Here is an 18414-nt window from a genome sequence, read left to right as displayed (position 1 = left end):
GGGCGCAGCGGGACTGAGGCGTGGTGGGACTGGCTGGGGAATATGCGCTGCCTAATTTTTCGAGAACTGAAGCGCCGGAGCAGCTTGAAGTTTCTCTCTTTGTGTTCCTTAATAGGTGTTGGAGCCGTAGCATCAGTCGTAGTATCAGTCTTGCCATGGAGACCAGTATCCAGGTTATGAGCATTGCTAGAAGCATTGTTAGTGTTAGTGTTATTGTTGGCAACGGCGTTAGTAATAGTATTAGTAGTAGCGTTAGCAGCAGCATTAGTAGTAATATCAGCCGTAACAAGATCAAGATCTGGAGACACAGGGGGTATATCTTTGATGACAGAGTTGACATCTTTCTCATTGCAAGTTTTTGTCCGAGTCCGTATTGTAAAAGATCGATTTCTAAGAATTGGTACGGTGCCATGACGGGTCTTGTGATCCAGCTGAGTTGTGAATGCACCGATTGAAGTAGAGATGCTAGAAGCATTGAAGAAGTCTCCTTTATAAGTACAGGAGTCTTTGTATCCATTTTTTTTCTCGCGCTCTATCTTTTCTTTTACAAGATAGTAAATTGAGATCAAAGGATGATATGCATCAGCGTACAATGGTTTAATTTTGTGTTGATTCTGAACAACACTTTCAGAAGTCGAGGTAGAAACCAAGTTATATGATATGTTTGATTTGCGTTTGTAAAAATCAAAAAATGTTTTTTTTTTGTCGATAAGCACTGATAAAACATGTGTATCGGGTGACTGATTATAATATGTTTTAACAAGTTTTCGATAGCCTTCGGATTCAATAATATTATTTAACTTTGAATGAATGGTTTGTTCACTGCCAAACTCGAAGCCTGTCATTCTACGGATAATCTCCATGTCCAAAGGAAATGTAATAGGGAAACGCGAAGGAAAGTAATTCTCGGGAGGACAATCATATCCTCTAGTCATCCACGGGTGATTAAGAATTTCAGAAAGAGTAGCTCGTTGACTGGGCACCGTAACGAGCATCCTAGAAAGAAGCTGTTTACACTCTAGTACAAAAAAATTAAATTTTAAAAAAAGGATACAAAGTAATCATTACCTGTAGTAAGCCAAGATGGGTATTCAACATGTCCACGCTTAATTTTTGCGTGGAGAGCAGGCATATTCTGATCGTCAAATGGAACTTTTCCACATACGAGAACGTAAAGGACAACACCAAAACTCCATACATCTATTTCCGGACCAACGTATGCTTTAGCATTTAAAAGCTCGGGAGCTGCAAAATAAAGAGATCCACAAAAAGTAGAAAGTTGAGAGTGCGGGGAATAAAGATTAGAAAGACCAAAATCAATAATTTTAATATCTCCTTCTTTAGAAATAAGAATATTTTCAATTTTAAGGTCTAGAAAAGTTAGATTTTGGGAAAAAAATATAACCATCAAACAACCTCGATGGACAATAGAATTACGGTGGCAATAGTCGAGAGCAGAACCGATCTGTCTCGCAAATTTGCGTGCTTGTTTTTCCTTTAATTTTCCGTGAGAAATAATATAATCAAGCATCTGGCCGCCATTAATATATTCAAAAAATACATAATAATGATTAGGTTGTATTTTAACGTCTCGAAGAGTACATATATATGGATGTTGAAGAAGACTCGAAATCGCAATTTCACGAATCGCACGTATCTCTTTTCCATTATCTTGCACACTATGAGACGCTAAGTGAGACCCATGTGACAGTGATCGTGGTATAATTTTAACTGCTGCCTAAATGCCTTTATTAGCAATATATATGTATACGATTCAATAATCATGTACAATTTCATTCGTAACGCAGTGTGTAACAAGTTTCACTTTACCCATACTTCCTGATCCCACTGTTTTTCCTAGTTGCCAATCTCCAATCGTTTTTCGTTGAGTATACGTATGTTCTTTCGTCATATTATACCCATTTTTCAATGGAGAACGGTTTGAATGTGCCGTAGCATTTATAACTTGTGATGCCTGAATCTTTGCGACATCTTCTCCTTTTATTTTTTCTTTACGTCCAAAATTATCTATTTCTTTCTTTTCTTTCCCTTCTTTAATCCCCTGAGGTATCTCTGATACAGCAATAGGTACTGTTATCTTTTCTGATCCCTTCATTTTCTCCAAAACCTGTTCAACAGATACTATTCATTGATAGTGATTAGAAAATGCTTTAAAGATCTTATAAATGGTATTTTAACAGTATTTCAAAACTGCTTTCTATTCAAAAAAACGTTTTGTCTAATCGATCATCGTTGTTTCTTTTTTTCATTTCTCCAAGAGAGTCACGTGATTTGGAGGCGGGCAAATCACTCTTATAATCCTTTAATGCATTTTATTTTAAGAAAAAGGATGTTTATTTGTTGAATATGAATATATAGAGTATATTTTTTGTATAATTTTTAGATAAGACATAAATAAAATGTTTGATGTGATATGGCGTATATAAAATATCTATATAATCTGGTATATGTGGTACATACGCACTTCATGTATATATTACATGTGTAGTTTGTTGTTTTGAAAAATTTGACATGATAGATGAAAGATGGTTTAAGCAAATATAATATAAAATTAATATACATGATGACATATTTAGAGGATGGTTAGAACATTTGGTGTATCTTTATTGAATTATAGATAAGAAATATACAATATGGTTTTTTAGGATATTTGAGCCAATAGTAATAGAAAGAATATTTGAATAATTGAAAATATATTTATTAATAAATATTTTTGTATTTTAAAAATATAATGTTAAATTTACTATATTAATGATAGAATATTAATAAATTACGCTTTCGAAAAAAATGTACGAATTCGAAATATTTGCAAAATATATACTTTATTGGGTAAAAATAAAATCTGAAATAAATTAAATCTTATTTTTAAAATAAAAAATATTATATTCATTATTGTTTTATTCTTAACCCAATTTGGAAGTAGATCAAACATGTAATCTTAATAGCTTTAATTAAACATGATTAAAAATTTTAATACCATATAAATTACTAAATAATAGAGTGTATTGTTAACATATATAAAAATTATTGGGTAAAACATAATATGAATACTTATATATTTATGTTAATGAAATTATTTAATGAAAAACATAATTATTAAAAATCAAATAGATTTGTCTAGTAAATAGTTTAAATTTATCAAATCCAAATATGATTTACAGAGAAATAAAACAGTTCAATACAAATAAGGCGTACACAAATCAATTCTTTTAAGTTTTGACTACATAAAAATATAATACTTGAATAAACAAAAACCTTGTATAAATAACAATTATATATATAATAATTAACAACATATGTATGTCAAGGCATAATACAAATACATATTTTAAAATAAATTAAAAATACAATTTAAACGAATTTATCAAATTTTTAGAATTCATAATTGTAATCTTTTAAAAAATAATGTTTATATCTTAAACAATTCATTTTTTCTTAGATGTAAAGCCTGCCTATATTAATTACCTAAAATCCAGCCAATTTATATAAAAACTTATTAGAAATATATGCAACATACCAAAATTATAAAATTATAATATTACACCAATCTGTAAAAACACTCAAAAATTCAAATATTAAAATATCAAAACCAATCTATATTTAAATTATAATTTTTATAAACAAACAAAATGAAATTAAAAAATATTCAAAGAGACATTTTAGAATCATTCATACTTAAATATATTGTCCTTTAAAAATAATTAAAAATAATTCCAATAACTCAATCTACAAACCAAAACACTGATACACTGTTAAGAAAAGGTATTTGATATTTTAAAGGTATATATTTAAAATTAATCAACTGTATAATAGGCCATACACAATAATTAACCTAATCCGATCAAAATAATATTATAAAAGATTAAACTATACCTTTAATATAGAAATATAATCCTATATAAAAATAAGCACTAATAATATATATTATAAATAATATACTTGTCTGAATCTATTTTTCAATTTCTTCTTATTTAACTCTTCTGTTAAAGACATAAAAATAAGAAAAAAAACAAGACCTATGGGTGCAAATAAAAATTGATCCATCAAAATTCTCTTAACAAGTTCTATTGTATCCGAAGTTCTAGAATTTAAAGTCAATTGACCAAGAAAAGAATACCACCAGTGCTACAAAAATAAGAAATACATACATAAATATATTGAAGCATCTACCTGAATAGGCGTCATAAAAAAACCTAAAAAAAATTAATAAAAAAAAAACGTTGTGTTAATAATATTACTATAACTCATAAATCTAATCAATTGAGAAAAACTAAAAGCAGATGATCTACTATAAAAGTTCTATAAAAATTAAGAAATTGAATAATAGTATATTAAAATATAAACTACTTTATTGTAACTATTTGAAAGTTCAATATTTTCTACTCCATACTCATTTTTTTTTGAAATAAATGGATCAATTCTTTTTAATCGAAATTGTATGCCAGAAATAGTTTGTGCAGACATATTGGAAACACCTCCAAGTAAAGAATTTGTAATAGACAATGTTAATACTGGAGATCTTTGATAATAATAATTATATCTTAAAAGTATTATTATTAGTGTTAAAACAATAAGACTAATAGTAATAATACTAAATCATACAAATTAGTTTAATACTACTTCTTAATCTTCTTACTTTAACAAGAGAAATTTAAAGATATTTTTTACATGTAATATTTTTGACATTTAAAGACAATAATTAAAACAACGTGAAAGTATAATATAAAAACTTAATCCAAAAAATAAATAACAAATCGTATCATAAGAAATCTATCAAAAATATTCTACATTATGAGAACAGAGTATACACAAATGCAGGTCCCAAGCACAACAAAATTTTTATATAAAAATATATAATCTGGATTATTTTTACATTTCAAAAAGTTATGAATAAACAAAAATCCTAGGAAGAGAACAACAGTCAATATAAGAACCAGTATGTAAATCTGTTACACGGATTCCTTCAAGTGAAAAAAGACCCTCACGAATAGCAATAAAAGAGATAGAAGAAAAATAACACCCATAAGAATTAAGTGGGCTTTAAAACATTAGATCAGAAAAGAATATGTTGCTACATTACAGAATGCGTATATCGTTTGTAAGAGGTAATATATGAACATGCTCGACAGAAATCTGTTTATGTAAAGCATGAACAGCTGTTTCAAAATATTAGAAAACATATTATTAAAATTATACAACCTTTTTCTTCCAATATAAAAAGAGAATCATTCTCCATAACGGAAGGAAGAGCTCCATAATCAACATCCTGAGTTTTTGAAAGTACAGACAAAGATATATCCTTAGAAACATTTGATTGGTTTACTAAAACAATTTCTATTTCAAATACTTTCCATATTTTAACACATTTTGGAGCAGTAAAAGTAAGAGAAATTTTCCAAAATGGAGATTTTATATCAGAAGGTTCAGGACTTTTAGACCTTAATAAACTATAATTATTTCCATGAACAAAATGTTTTTGTAAAAGCGAATTAGAATCAGGAACGCTATCTTCTGTTTGAATGACAGACTGATAACGAGAAACTCGAGTTTGGTCCTTTGATACATGAATAGTCGTATACCATTGCGACATAACCAAAAGACTATATTCCCCATCAAATATTTGAGGTTTCATCTTCACAAAAATCGTTACAGGGAGTGCCAAAAGATCCGTTATCCCTTGATCAATAGAAGGATCAAAGGGTATATAATACAATACCAAAAACTGTTCCTGAAACGCAAGAATAATAGGAAACTCTGCCCCATTCTCAATTCTTTGAGCAACTCGCCCTTTAACTTTAATTTCAATATTTTCAATTAAAACAGGGAGTTGATTTGCAGAACAAGACTCAATGTCAACAGAAAGTAATATCCTTTGAAAACTCGGTACCATTACCATAGAAGATCTCGTTCTTAAACTTATAACAGATCCACATGCAAAAACTTTTTTGACAACTTTCCGTAACGTTTCGATTGACGATGAAGGCTCAATATCTGACATAAGTGAAACATTTGAAATCCGAGACAAAGACAAAAAAGGTGTAACACCGTATACCATTGTTTCTTATATTCTTCAAAAAATATTAAGTAAACAAAATATTCATACCACAAGAAAGACTTTCAAGAATATTTGTAGATATATCGTCATTTCCTTCACACCCCCCATCCTGAGACATAACCAACACCTCTGGTTTTACAGTAATCGATGCAATCAGTTGCACTTTAGGTGCCGTTACACGTAAACGAGGAAATGCTAAAATAATTTAAAAAAAATCATACATAAATATGTATATTCACGAATAAATATTTCCACTTCCCATATTACAGCCATTTTCTCCTCAATAAACTCTGATATCATCTTTTTACTGCTAATAACCCGAAAAAAAAAGTTAGAGCCATCATTCATTCGTTCCTTCCTATTTCTTTCTTCTTCATGAAATACCTGAGATGTATATCGCTGAAAATCATCCATCCATCCATCAATAGTGCATGACAAATATGGTGCCCACTTTACATGTTCTTTATTTAAATTTTCATTTTGACATATTAAAATAATAAAAACTCTTGCTATTTCATCTAGAAATACCATCAATAAATTTGTCAAAGCAGATCCTCTGGATTTACCATGAAATAACAACTGTCTCCGTGGTGCATTAAGAATAGCTTTCACGCCCGCCTGCAGAGTCACATTTTGCAACACAACTACATCCAGAGAAGATTTTACAAAAAAAAAGCCAATTTCCTTAATCATTACTGTTCAAAATACCACTACATAAAAACTTTAGCCTAAACACACTAAAATACAGACTATATGCGCCATATATGCGCAAAAATATATACTTCTGGTCTACAACAAGTACTCTACAAGTACACTAAAAGTGTTGTATTGTCCAATCCAGAACAAATAACAGATCTGTCGAATATATACGCTTAAAATATATTATATACGCCTAAATAAGATTACACCTTCAATTTTACGCTTAAAAGCGTCAATAACTCTAATAATATAGACGTTACAACGACGATATACCAAACATATACCAATGTCGATATAGAGGTATATGCAAAAAAAATCAAGATTAGTCGATATATATACGCATTAAAAACATATTATACAGATAAGCAATCAAAAAAAAAGCATATTTCAATTTTCAAAATACATCCGATAAAATATATGCGTAATATATACACACTAATTAATCTGTTGTATATATAAAGTATTTAGCACAATATAAATATGAATAATCATTGAGCGGCAAAGAAAAAATTAAAATGAAATTAAACAAAATATATGAATAATATATTTAAAGATGCCAAAACAACCATTTACAAACTTGCAACTGAAAGTGTCTTTGCTACCTCAATACGCCGTTGTTTCTTCAAAAGCATCACCTTATACAGTTAGAAGAAAAAAAAAACAAAATACAAGAAAACCAACCTGAAATCGCTCAAAATCATTTAATTGTGCTCTACGTTGCCGAGAAAGTAATTTTTTTGCCATTGTTGTTTTATTCCACTGAGCAGTTATATCTTGTGCATCCCAGCGCTTAGCAACAATGCCAGTACGCGCACCGTGAGCAAGAGAATGAACCATGATAGATGTAAGAAGAAAATCATTACAAGAAGCAATATGCCGGGAAACACAGGTTTTTGGGCCATCAAGAACAACCTAAAAGAAGATATAAGTATGTTAAGAAGCAGGAAAAGCATACCCGTCGGCAATCCAAAATTTCAACAATGACAGCAATCCGATTCTTAAAATCACCATTTATAAGCAAAACAACGCGGCCAATCTGAACCATACGCTGAAATACATTAAAATACAATGATACATAGACCTTTTAAGAATATATACCTTAAAAAGCTGTGAATTCACCATTTTTTTTATAGGTTTTTTTAAACGTTTTTTGATGAAAGATTTTGATAAAAAAAAAATAAAAAAACTGATGAACAAATAAATCAGAAGCTGTAAAACCCTCCAAAAAGACTCACACAAAATACTTGCTCTTTATAAAATATTCAGCACCTAAAAACGCTGCTTAGTGGACAATCGTCGATCAACTCAATTATCAGAAATCCAAGTCAAAAACCTAAAACAACTAACCCTAAAATTAGGGTTTAACCCTACACAAATATATAAAAAACAGATCGCCCAACGACCTTTAAAGTTTTTAAAAAAACGCAATTTTTTCATCAAAATGCAAATTTTTGGTAAAAAAACAGAAGAAAACATAAATAACAAAACTAATATTCTTATGCAGTGAAAACACTTACAGGAAAAACGATTACTTTGGAGGTGGAGTCGTCAGACACAATTGACAATGTCAAAAGCAAGATTCAAGATAAAGAAGGGATTCCACCGGATCAGCAACGGCTAATCTTTGCTGGAAAGCAGTTGGAGGATGGAAGAACACTTTCTGATTACAATATCCAGAAAGAATCGACTCTTCACCTTGTATTGCGGCTCCGTGGTGGCATCATTGAGCCCTCACTCAAAACACTTGCATCAAAGGTAAAATACAGGAAATAATACAATTCTTCTAACAAGTCTTAAAGTACAATTGCGAAAAGATGATCTGCCGGAAATGCTATGCACGTCTTCCACCACGAGCAACAAACTGTAGGAAACGATCATGTGGACATTCAAGTCAGCTTCGACCAAAAAAGAAACTTAAATAAAGTATATATACTATCAGAGCCATACTGGCAAGAGAGAAGATGCTTTTCAAGGCAAACTCTGCAAGTCAATATTGCTCAATATTAATAAACACTTCACTAAAACAAATCGGATGTATTTAGCATTCCTAGGGCACCAGTTGCTATATTTTAATTGATAATATGTATTATTATAGATATTCTTTATCTAAGAATGCTTTTTAACTGACAACCGCTTTAAATAAAATGCCAACTCTTCTCCTTCCAAAATATAACCATCGCATCGTCCAGACTGCCCAGGCCGCGAGCTAACACAAGCATAAAGCCGTCCATTGCTAAACTGAGTCTCAAGTGCCGATTCAATTTTAGCAAACTTTGCACGTGCACGCAATTTTGCCTGTACATGACCAGAAGTTTTAACAGGTTCAACATCTTTTAAATCAGATTTTCGAGCCCGTTTTCCAACAACTTGTCCATAGTGCGACTCATACCATTGTCTAAAAGGTGTTGCATCAATCTGAATAATAGCGGATTTAGTAAGAGTATTTGTACGAACAAGTTCATTATTAGATGGATGATAAACAACTTGAATAATACGAGTTTTCCTAGAAATAGCTTCAGAACCCCACGAAAAATTGCCAGAATCAAGTCGTAGAGCACGAAATTTGCGATTCCCGCCACGAACACGCACAAGGCGGATCCTTTTGGGGCCAATCCGTGTATTTGCTGGCTGACGCCCTAATTCAAACTAAAATAATCAGAAAAACACAATGATTCTCAAACAAACAGCCATACCTTCCGCTTCTTACGATAATGTGCACGTTTTGCGCCTGTAGCAGAGCGCTTATGACGAGAATCACGAGAAATACCCATGATCCCTAAATCATCAGTATTTAAGCAAAAAAAAACAAAAAAAAAAGGAAAGAATAGGTTTCTGAAAAACACACCAATATCTAAAGTGCCGTTTTAATATATTTTTAATACTCTTTTGACAAAAAACAAGTTATTTATGGTTCTTTTCTGTTTTTAAAAAAAACTTATAAAATCCTTAATAATAACTATAAAAATGGCTTTTTTCAAAAAAACATCATCAATTAAGTAAAAAAATCCAATTCTTCCTTAAAAACAGCGCTTCTGCACACCTTTCTTACCTTATACCAATTAATAAAACTAAAAGACGTCTGTCGTGAGCAGCGTAATTCTGTAGGACTGTCGATTTCATTGATCTTAGGACTAAACCCTAAGAAAATTATGAGACCCAATATAAACAGCTAGTGTAAATAAAAATATGGGATATGAAAGTAAGAATATTATGAAAAACAAAACTAAAAGAAAAAACCTATAAATTTGTATATACATATCTATTCCAAAGATCAATTGAATATTGCCATAGAGATATTTACTCAAGAACAGCAATATGGAAAATAATTACAACTGTTATAAAAACCGCTATTATAAACAGCTTTGAAGCAATTTAGATATATCAAGACTCCCAAAAAGCCCATATAGAGCAGCAAAATATAACTAGCCTACCGTATAACATGTTGAAAAGAATGATCTTTCTCTACAACCTCATCGAAAAGTTGTGCCACATCAAATCTACCGCAAAAACGCCAACCTTCTGATCTGATGTGATAAACTAAAAAGAATTAAGATTTAAAGCATTCATAATGTCAACATACTGTTGACGTTTCCTCCTGAAAAGGCATCTCTGTGAGTAGCAGCAAGAATAGCACGTTTACCAAGTTCAATGGCATCTTCTACAGACATATCCCAACTGTATTTATCATCTACTATACTATACGCAAACGTCTGTCCAGATCCCACACACAACATGTTTCCTTTAAGCCGGGTGCCCTCACTATCAACATAAAATAAAGAAGGGCCTCGCCGCTCATCCCAACCACAAATCATAGTTCCCTGAAACTTCAGAGAATAGATTTATAATAAACATCATTACCATTGAAAGACCCATGCCTTTATATGAATAAACAATATTTGCTAAGATTTTAGACGCTGCTGCGACCGATATGCGCGTTTTGTGCCGAAGCTCATATAAACGACATTCCATACGCAATACTGTTTCCCAAAACTATCAAAATATTAAAACAAATTCTTAATAAAAACTGCGCAAAAAAGAAAGTATTTCACTTCCACAGCGCTTAATTGTAAACCAACCTGACAATCAGCAGCTCCTCCTGCCATTGTCCCCAAAAGATAATCCTGTACTCGAATAAACAAATAAAAAATACACAAAAAGTATATATACATTAATTTCTATAACTTTTTGGACCGTTTGACTTGCAATCCAGCTTCCAGCAGTTGCCCTAATATTGAATCAATATTTGATATTATTGTGAATCTTAAAGTGCTCAGTAATGCCAAAACACATTTAAATCACACAAAAACGCACAAAAACACACAAAAACAAACCTTGAATCAACAGCAACAAGTATTCCTCCTGAGAAACAAAATGCTAATGTTGTTGTGCCATGTGTAATCTTTGATGAAATAGTATCAGTAACTTTGCTATTCTACACGTATTAAACACCATCTAAAATCAAAAAAAAGACCTTAAAAGATGAATTATAAAGAGAATCCAAAGGATTCTGAAAATCAGACGTATCAACTACATCAGATTCTTCTCGAGAAAGACTTTGTAGAATTGCTTCCATTGAATGAGAGAGTACGATCGAGAAGTGTTAGAGCAAAATCATTAAGACAATATAAAAAACGATGAAATATTAAGATATATAAAAATACAGAAAAAATAAAAAAGTAATACAGTTACTAGAGTACAATTAAAACTTTAAATAGTCTTTTTACATATAGTATATACATATGGTATATTTGAAGAATTAAATGTATTTATTAGTAAAAAAAACTTTATTAGGTCTTAAGATATTCATAATCCTTATTAACTATAGTATTTCTATATTCCAGAATAACTTTAATCAGTAAACTACAATACAGATGAAATTTCTAAAAAATTATAAAGAAGCAAAAAAAGATTGTCTTGTTACAAACAATTTTCTACCAGAATTAGAGACATCATCTATCATTAAGCTTCTTCTTTTCAACAACCTATTTAAATTATTCTTATACGGTATATTTGATATGATATGTAATGCGTGAAAATAATTAGAACATGAATCTTTATTTTCAGGTATCTTCAAAGTTATATTAGCCATTCTACAAGACAATGCTGATGCTTTTTTGAAAACAAGTGACGTTTTTCGAATAGGAATAGGTAATGGTGGATAAATACTAAAAAATTGACGCTTAAAAAAATTAGTCGCTGGAGAGACATAATGTTTTTGATTCGTCAAAACGTTTTTTACAGATTTCTTAAATTTTAATGAATTTAAATTTTCGGATTTTAAAGAATCAAAAGTATTCTTTTGAACTGCATTTATCGGTGTACTCTTTTCTGAGACCGTTATCTCTTGAGCAGGGGGAATCGATGAAGAAACATCATCCCCAGGCACTTCTTTACATTCCCCTAAAAATGCAACAATATCTGTTTGCAAATTGATATCGTTTTTAGATGCATATTTTGTAATACACTCATTTGGAATCGTCATAATTGTATTTTCATGATTTTCAGAATTTAATATTACATTGGATAATGGACGAGAATTATTTTTATCGAAAAAATCTAGTAATTGAGGTATTTGCGTATTTGACCCCTGATCTATATCAGAACATAAGCTCAATTCTGCAGCAAGAGTTTTATTAGAAAAAAAATTATCGAAAGAATTATTTGTCATTATATCTTCATGAATAGCATTGATTGATGTACCGCTAGTATAAACAGAATTCTCTCTTGTTTCAGGGATATCAAATCTCATATTTTCATATTGTCTATGCAACAACATCAATTCTTCTAACTCTTTCATTTTTTTGATAGAATATTTATTTGAACATAACCTTATTTTTTCTTCTTTCCAACGATTCCTTTCAAGATCAAAATTTAGCTGAAGAGTCCTAATATGCTCATTGGCCATATGATTTGCATTTCTAAGTTTCTCAAGTTTTTGCTTCATTTTATTAAGTTGCAATGCTTTAATTTCTAACTCTTCATAAACACAATTCATATTCCTATCCATTTCTGATTTTATAGAGGATAGCTGTCTTTTTAAATCCGTTAATTGTTTAGATGAAGAGATTTTGAGTGACTCATAAGATAATAACAAATTATTATATTTTTCTTGCAAGTTCTCTAAAATATTAGTATTAAAACAACGTTAACTATATATATTTAACCATAATCATCAAAGAGTTTTTCTTTATCTTTATTTTTGCCTGCTATTTCCCATTTCAATTTATTCACGTATGCCGTTAAATTTTCTTGAATATTTTGAGCACAAGAACATTCACCATCAGATAATTCAATAGTATATGAACCACTGCAAACATCGTAACTATGTGTTTCAAGATCCAAACAAACTGTTGTACCATCTCTTATCATTTCTTATAATATTAAATAAGAAATCCTAATAAAAAATAAATTATACAGCAGAATAGCCAAAAAATGGAAAATACAATGATAAAAAAAGACAAGAATATAAATAAACAAAAATAATTCTTTTCTAGCTTTTTTTTCTTAAAAAATAACTCTATAAATAAAAAATAAATGAAAATTATTAATAATAACAAAATATTTACCAAAAATAAGAATCTTTTATCAAAAAAAGTGTCGTTTCAAGGAAATATAATACCAATTTTTCAACTTTTTATTCATAGATCAATCATAAATATTTCAAAAAATTACGTTGCCTATTATCGATAAATCAATTCAGCATGATGCGAAGATACAGATGAATAAACTTTTTTAGCAAAATATAGAAAATAAAACATAAATTATTTTATATTAAATAAAAAACAAATAAATGCAGAAAAACTAATAGTAATTCATTTATCATACACATTACAAATTTTTCAATACATTAACTCAAACCCATAATAATTAAAGAAAATTCAAATTTTATAATATCATAACCTTATAGAATTGAAACTTATCTTTCAAAAATACTTTTAAAGAAAAAATTAATCAATATAAACCACATAAGCCACAAAAAATGTAATTTATAATATTTTTTCTCTCTTTTTTTAAAACAACTCGATCTTTATTCATTTTCAAATTTCTAATCGCTTTTATAAGATTATAAAACGCAAATTCAACATTTACAGATGATTTTGCACTTGTTTCAACAAATTGACATCCATATAAATGTGCTAAAGATTGCCCTTCTTGAAATGAAACTTCCCGATCATAAATTTTGTCAGATTTATTTCCAACTAACATTAAAGGAATAAATTGTGTATTTTTAGTTTGTACAATTTGATCTCTGAAACGTTTAATACGATCAAATGTTGAACGAGAAGATACTGAATACACCAATAAAAAACCATCACCGTTCCTTTACCAAATAATTAAAACAAAAGAAATAACTAAATTTATTATACTTAATCCATTGATCTCTTAATGCAACATATTCTTCTATGCAAAAATGAGACTTAATAAAAACTAAAAACATAGTACCTTGACCCGCTGTATCTAAAATTTCAAGAATACATGAATGACCATCAACCATCACTTGTTTTCTATATGAATCTTCAATTGTAGGATCATATGTCTATATAAAGTTAAGAAGAAAATTTTTTTAAAAATACAAAAATTTATAGGGATCTTTCCCAAAAAAAGAATTACCTCTTAATCATGCAATTAATAAACTTTTATTAAGAAAAAAACTTACCAACAAATTGACTTAAACAAAACTTGTAATATTTAAGATAAAAATTTATAAAAAAAAAACAAACTAACCTGAGTTGCCAAAGCAGTCTAAAATATTTATTAGCATCCAATTTTCATATTTAATACAAAAAACCTTTCCAACTGCACCATCACCCAAAATAACCAATTTATAAAGTTCCATATTACTCGCCATTTTCCCACAAAAATACAGAAAAAAGTTACTAACAGAGATGATCCAATAAAAGTTAATAAAAATTATTTATCTCATTTTATTTCAAATAAATAGTCTTCTAAAAAAAGCTAAGGAAAATATCTCGAAAGAAGATTTAAAGCATTTCTAAAGTTAACCATAGAAATACAGAAATCAGCACTCAAAATAGGTATTTGCTCATCTTAACTAATTATAAAACGAAAAATAAAAACTCAAGTAAAAAACCATATTCAAAAAAATTAACTACATTATATTTATAAAATATCTATTGCGGTATATAAAATTTAGAGACCCAGGATACGACTTCATCTCTTAAACAACACAAGTCAGGATACGCTTCACCAGTACCAACATAGTCTTTAAACTCCTTAAACAGTTTACTTCCTGACTTGTTTTGAAGATCTATAGTAATATTTATAGCACGATGGATAAAGTCGACAATTGTAACAAAATCAGGCTCTTTAAGTCCCCGAGTAGTCATTGCAGGAGAACCTACTCTTAAGCCACACGGATGCAATGCTGATTTATCCTGAGGAACTGTATTCTATTAAAAGTAAGAAAAGTTATTTTTTTCTAAACTTTATCTCAACCTTATTTGTATCGATGTTTACTAGCTCAAGAATTCTTTCAACCCTTGCTCCATCAACTCCCTAAAATGTTGGCTCATTTATAAATAAAGTTTTAAAATACCTTCTTAGTCAAATCCAAAACAATCAAATGTATATCAGTACCACCGGTTACAAGCTCATAACCCAATTCTATAAACCTATGTGACATAGCTTTTGAATTCTTAAGTACTTGAAACTGATATTCCTTAAACTGAGGTGTATTTGCTTGAGAAAGAGCAACAGCAAGTGCTGATATCGTATGATTGTGAGGCCCTCCTTGATGACCTGGGAAAACAGAAAAGTTTATACGTTCTTCTATGTCATAAAATGTTTCTTAACAGAAATAAGAAATAAACTACTAAAGAAAGGATAATTACTTTTCCCATTTTTATCTATACTCTTGAGTCCTTTTCGAAAAAATATCATAGCACCACGGGGCCCCCGTAAAGATTTATGGGTAGTTGAAGTAACAACATCTGCATACTCAAACGGAGATGGAATAACACCTGCTGCAACAAGGCCTATATTCATGAGTAAAAAAGTAATACAATATAATGCTTACCGGAAATATGAGACATATCTGCCATCAAATATGCGCTAACACTCTTGGCTATTTGAGAAAAACGAGAATAATCCAAAAGCCTTGGATACGAAGTAATACCTGCAACAATAATCTTTGGTTTCACAACAGCAGCAAGCATCTCCAATTGACCATAATCAATAATGCCTGTTTTTGGATCCGTTTTATAAGGAACTGATGTAAAATACTCTGACACAGCAGAAATACTCTTGGTTAAAGTCGAATAACCATGAGACAAATGTCCACCATCTAGATACATTAGAAACTGACATAAAAATATACATCTATAATATATACAACTGCGTGTCCATAATGTTATAAATCTAAACATATATTGCACACACATATAAACACTGATAAATATATATATATATATATATACTTGCATGATCATAAACGTATCCATCAAAATACATATATTTATATACATATTAACAGATACGCTTATATTCAACCCAGATCTCTATATTGGAATATATGTTTTTATACAACATAAACCACTATATATATAGTTGTGCATGTAACCATATATATAGTATATATAATCGTATATATGCAAAGCATGAATATAATACGCATATATTCCACAAAATGCATATATAAAACATATAGATGCATTTCAAACAACCTACATACCCGGTAAATCCATTCCCATCAGTTTTTCATGCGGTTTCATTAATGCCTTATAAACGTACAAATTTGCCGGAGACCCCGACAATGCTGTTCATATAAGGACAATGCATATATAAAGCGCGTATACTCCGCGCATACATCTCACACACGCTGAACATTAACTCCCCATTTTTCTTCATCTAAACCATATAATTTAAGAGCCCTTTTCTGACATAACTGCTCCATCTGATCAATAAATTTATTACCCCCATAATACCGTTCTCCCGGATATCCCTCAGAATCTATATATATCTTAAATTATTACCTCTAAAACTCATATCATACATTTATTCTGCATAGGTGACCCCAAAGCATCAAGTACTGCACGTGATGTAAAATTCTTTCTTATTCAGCTATTTTATACACTTCTAATGCACTATTTCTACGCATATATTCATAGAATTGTGCAGTTAACACCCACCTCTGACGGAATTAGCACAATTGAAGCACGTTGCCGTGCTGCCTCAGATCTAATCAGAGCATCCACTTCAGGATCGGATTCAGCAAGATGAGCACTCAGCTACTTATAGTCAGCAAAATATATACATTATTATTGTCTATTTACATATTGTGAAGATACAGATGTATGCATCGGTAAAAATACCGCTAATTGATTCAACTGATTAATTTTCACCCGATATAAAACATTTCGAACAGAATGTGCCCTGACTTTCGGTAAACAATAGAGCAATTGATGTATGCAGGAAGATAGCATTGAAGACTTGTTTACTTGTTCTGTAGTGATCCATCTATGAATACTGAGGGTATATGCACGATATATGCGCGGTATATGCGTGCTATATGCGTTTTGTATGCACACTCTGCCCGTTCTATCGCTAATAGATGTCGATTTGGAACGAATCAAAAAACCAACGGCAAACAGTGCACACAGCATGGCACGTGACGACGCAGCAGTAATAATCAGCATGGCAACGGTTGACATGGAGACAACACAGAAATATGTGTAAATATTAGAATTAACATTAAATGAGTCAAACAAAATACAACGTATGCACCTAACTCCCAAAAACCGGATCTACACCATTTATACAGAATACTTAGACAAAAAATGCAACCAAAACAAACCCAATGCAGATGCCCAATGCTCCTATTTTTGCACGTTTAGCTGTATTTACTAGCGGCATTTCATTTGTCGGAACCGCCTGAAGAAGCACAACCTCAGTTGTACATACACATCTAGTTGCTGTAGATGATAATAATGATACTGTCCGTGTACATGGACAATTAGTAATTTGTAAAGTTGTTGGTGCCGTCACTGTATAATCCACCCCATTTTCACGAAGGACAGTCGGTGTTAGAATCACTGTTTCATATGATGAAACAACAGCAACAGAAACATGCACATGACCCGTTGTAGTCTTAGTAGTCCCATCAGGCAATTCAACAACAACTGTTGATAAATGCCCTTCTGGTTTTGAATCTTTTTGATTTGTATCAGGTGCATTTGAGGAACCGGAACCACCAAGACCACCAGAACCGAGTCCAGGTGCAGATAAACCAGGAACAGAATCAGGTGCTTGATCCAATCCAGATGTTGGAAGAGTTGTAGATAAAGCTGCAGTGTCTGATTTAGATTTATCTCGAGAACCAAACCATCCAGAAAAGAAACCACGCCGTTCATGAGCAGCCCAGGCAACAGAAAACAAGACAAGTGTGAAGAAGACACGAATAATTCTCATAGTTGTCAATGCCAAAAAGATAGTATAAAAGATGATGATTACAATAGTCGTTCCTGTATTTATATGTCCGTTATCAACGCCACGTTGAAAACATTCTTTGACGCGTCGCGACGTGCCAAACTACCCGCCACCCCGTACTTACCCCCTTCAGGCTAGCAAGACATATTGATGTATGTAAAAATGTATAAAATCGTATAAAACATATATTCACG

General features: G+C 30.7%; 11 protein-coding genes across 11 annotated transcripts; 1 reads left to right on the top strand and 10 right to left on the bottom strand.

Moving 5' to 3' along the window:
• Nucleotides 1–51: 51 nt before the first annotated feature.
• T551_02012 (uncharacterized protein) lies at nucleotides 52–2116 on the bottom strand (the record flags this gene model as incomplete). Its single annotated transcript, XM_018374275.1, has 5 exons — nucleotides 52–107; nucleotides 164–1018; nucleotides 1069–1371; nucleotides 1417–1738; nucleotides 1790–2116. The coding sequence occupies 5 exons, from the start codon at nucleotides 2114–2116 to the stop codon at nucleotides 52–54; spliced, it is 1863 nt and encodes a 620-aa protein (XP_018229629.1).
• Nucleotides 2117–3667: 1551 nt separating this feature from the next.
• On the bottom strand, nucleotides 3668–4707 carry T551_02011 (uncharacterized protein; the record flags this gene model as incomplete). The annotated part of the gene is made up of 8 exons (XM_018374274.1): nucleotides 3668–3710; nucleotides 3756–3853; nucleotides 3895–3915; nucleotides 3961–4146; nucleotides 4192–4214; nucleotides 4260–4320; nucleotides 4369–4612; nucleotides 4658–4707. The coding sequence occupies 8 exons, from the start codon at nucleotides 4705–4707 to the stop codon at nucleotides 3668–3670; spliced, it is 726 nt and encodes a 241-aa protein (XP_018229628.1).
• Nucleotides 4708–4905: 198 nt separating this feature from the next.
• On the bottom strand, nucleotides 4906–6769 carry T551_02010 (uncharacterized protein; the record flags this gene model as incomplete). The annotated part of the gene is made up of 5 exons (XM_018374273.1): nucleotides 4906–5059; nucleotides 5102–5177; nucleotides 5221–6081; nucleotides 6125–6271; nucleotides 6316–6769. 5 exons carry the CDS (start codon nucleotides 6767–6769, stop codon nucleotides 4906–4908), a joined length of 1692 nt encoding a protein of 563 aa, XP_018229627.1.
• A 575-nt stretch (nucleotides 6770–7344) lies between these two features.
• Nucleotides 7345–7897, bottom strand: T551_02009 (uncharacterized protein; the record flags this gene model as incomplete). Its single annotated transcript, XM_018374272.1, has 4 exons — nucleotides 7345–7410; nucleotides 7457–7687; nucleotides 7731–7823; nucleotides 7874–7897. The coding sequence occupies 4 exons, from the start codon at nucleotides 7895–7897 to the stop codon at nucleotides 7345–7347; spliced, it is 414 nt and encodes a 137-aa protein (XP_018229626.1).
• Nucleotides 7898–8216: 319 nt separating this feature from the next.
• T551_02008 (ubiquitin-60S ribosomal protein L40) lies at nucleotides 8217–8697 on the top strand (the record flags this gene model as incomplete). Its single annotated transcript, XM_018374271.1, has 3 exons — nucleotides 8217–8229; nucleotides 8280–8530; nucleotides 8575–8697. 3 exons carry the CDS (start codon nucleotides 8217–8219, stop codon nucleotides 8695–8697), a joined length of 387 nt encoding a protein of 128 aa, XP_018229625.1.
• A 184-nt stretch (nucleotides 8698–8881) lies between these two features.
• T551_02007 (40S ribosomal protein S8-A) lies at nucleotides 8882–9546 on the bottom strand (the record flags this gene model as incomplete). Its single annotated transcript, XM_018374270.1, has 2 exons — nucleotides 8882–9421; nucleotides 9469–9546. 2 exons carry the CDS (start codon nucleotides 9544–9546, stop codon nucleotides 8882–8884), a joined length of 618 nt encoding a protein of 205 aa, XP_018229624.1.
• Nucleotides 9547–10202: 656 nt separating this feature from the next.
• T551_02006 (proteasome core particle subunit beta 5) lies at nucleotides 10203–11348 on the bottom strand (the record flags this gene model as incomplete). The annotated part of the gene is made up of 7 exons (XM_018374269.1): nucleotides 10203–10312; nucleotides 10356–10593; nucleotides 10634–10765; nucleotides 10825–10896; nucleotides 10943–11000; nucleotides 11107–11207; nucleotides 11247–11348. 7 exons carry the CDS (start codon nucleotides 11346–11348, stop codon nucleotides 10203–10205), a joined length of 813 nt encoding a protein of 270 aa, XP_018229623.1.
• Nucleotides 11349–11663: 315 nt separating this feature from the next.
• T551_02005 (uncharacterized protein) lies at nucleotides 11664–13144 on the bottom strand (the record flags this gene model as incomplete). Its single annotated transcript, XM_018374268.1, has 2 exons — nucleotides 11664–12895; nucleotides 12940–13144. The coding sequence occupies 2 exons, from the start codon at nucleotides 13142–13144 to the stop codon at nucleotides 11664–11666; spliced, it is 1437 nt and encodes a 478-aa protein (XP_018229622.1).
• A 582-nt stretch (nucleotides 13145–13726) lies between these two features.
• Nucleotides 13727–14624, bottom strand: T551_02004 (uncharacterized protein; the record flags this gene model as incomplete). Its single annotated transcript, XM_018374267.1, has 5 exons — nucleotides 13727–14096; nucleotides 14143–14176; nucleotides 14219–14312; nucleotides 14501–14518; nucleotides 14565–14624. The coding sequence occupies 5 exons, from the start codon at nucleotides 14622–14624 to the stop codon at nucleotides 13727–13729; spliced, it is 576 nt and encodes a 191-aa protein (XP_018229621.1).
• A 283-nt stretch (nucleotides 14625–14907) lies between these two features.
• Nucleotides 14908–17167, bottom strand: T551_02003 (uncharacterized protein; the record flags this gene model as incomplete). Its single annotated transcript, XM_018374266.1, has 10 exons — nucleotides 17068–17167; nucleotides 16924–17022; nucleotides 16788–16842; nucleotides 16613–16744; nucleotides 16467–16550; nucleotides 15813–16079; nucleotides 15628–15771; nucleotides 15333–15583; nucleotides 15233–15292; nucleotides 14908–15186 (listed from the first exon to the last, which is right to left on the bottom strand). Exons 1-10 carry the CDS (start codon nucleotides 17092–17094, stop codon nucleotides 14908–14910), a joined length of 1398 nt encoding a protein of 465 aa, XP_018229620.1. The 5' UTR covers nucleotides 17095–17167.
• A 393-nt stretch (nucleotides 17168–17560) lies between these two features.
• Nucleotides 17561–18202, bottom strand: T551_02002 (uncharacterized protein; the record flags this gene model as incomplete). Its single annotated transcript, XM_018374265.1, has 1 exon — nucleotides 17561–18202. The coding sequence occupies one exon, from the start codon at nucleotides 18200–18202 to the stop codon at nucleotides 17561–17563; it is 642 nt and encodes a 213-aa protein (XP_018229619.1).
• Between the last annotated feature and the right edge of the window lie 212 nt (nucleotides 18203–18414).

This window comes from Pneumocystis jirovecii (genome assembly GCF_001477535.1).
Source record: "Pneumocystis jirovecii RU7 chromosome Unknown supercont1.8, whole genome shotgun sequence".
Lineage (NCBI taxonomy): Eukaryota > Fungi > Ascomycota > Pneumocystomycetes > Pneumocystales > Pneumocystaceae > Pneumocystis > Pneumocystis jirovecii.
This window is presented reverse-complemented; position numbering and strand designations above follow the sequence as displayed.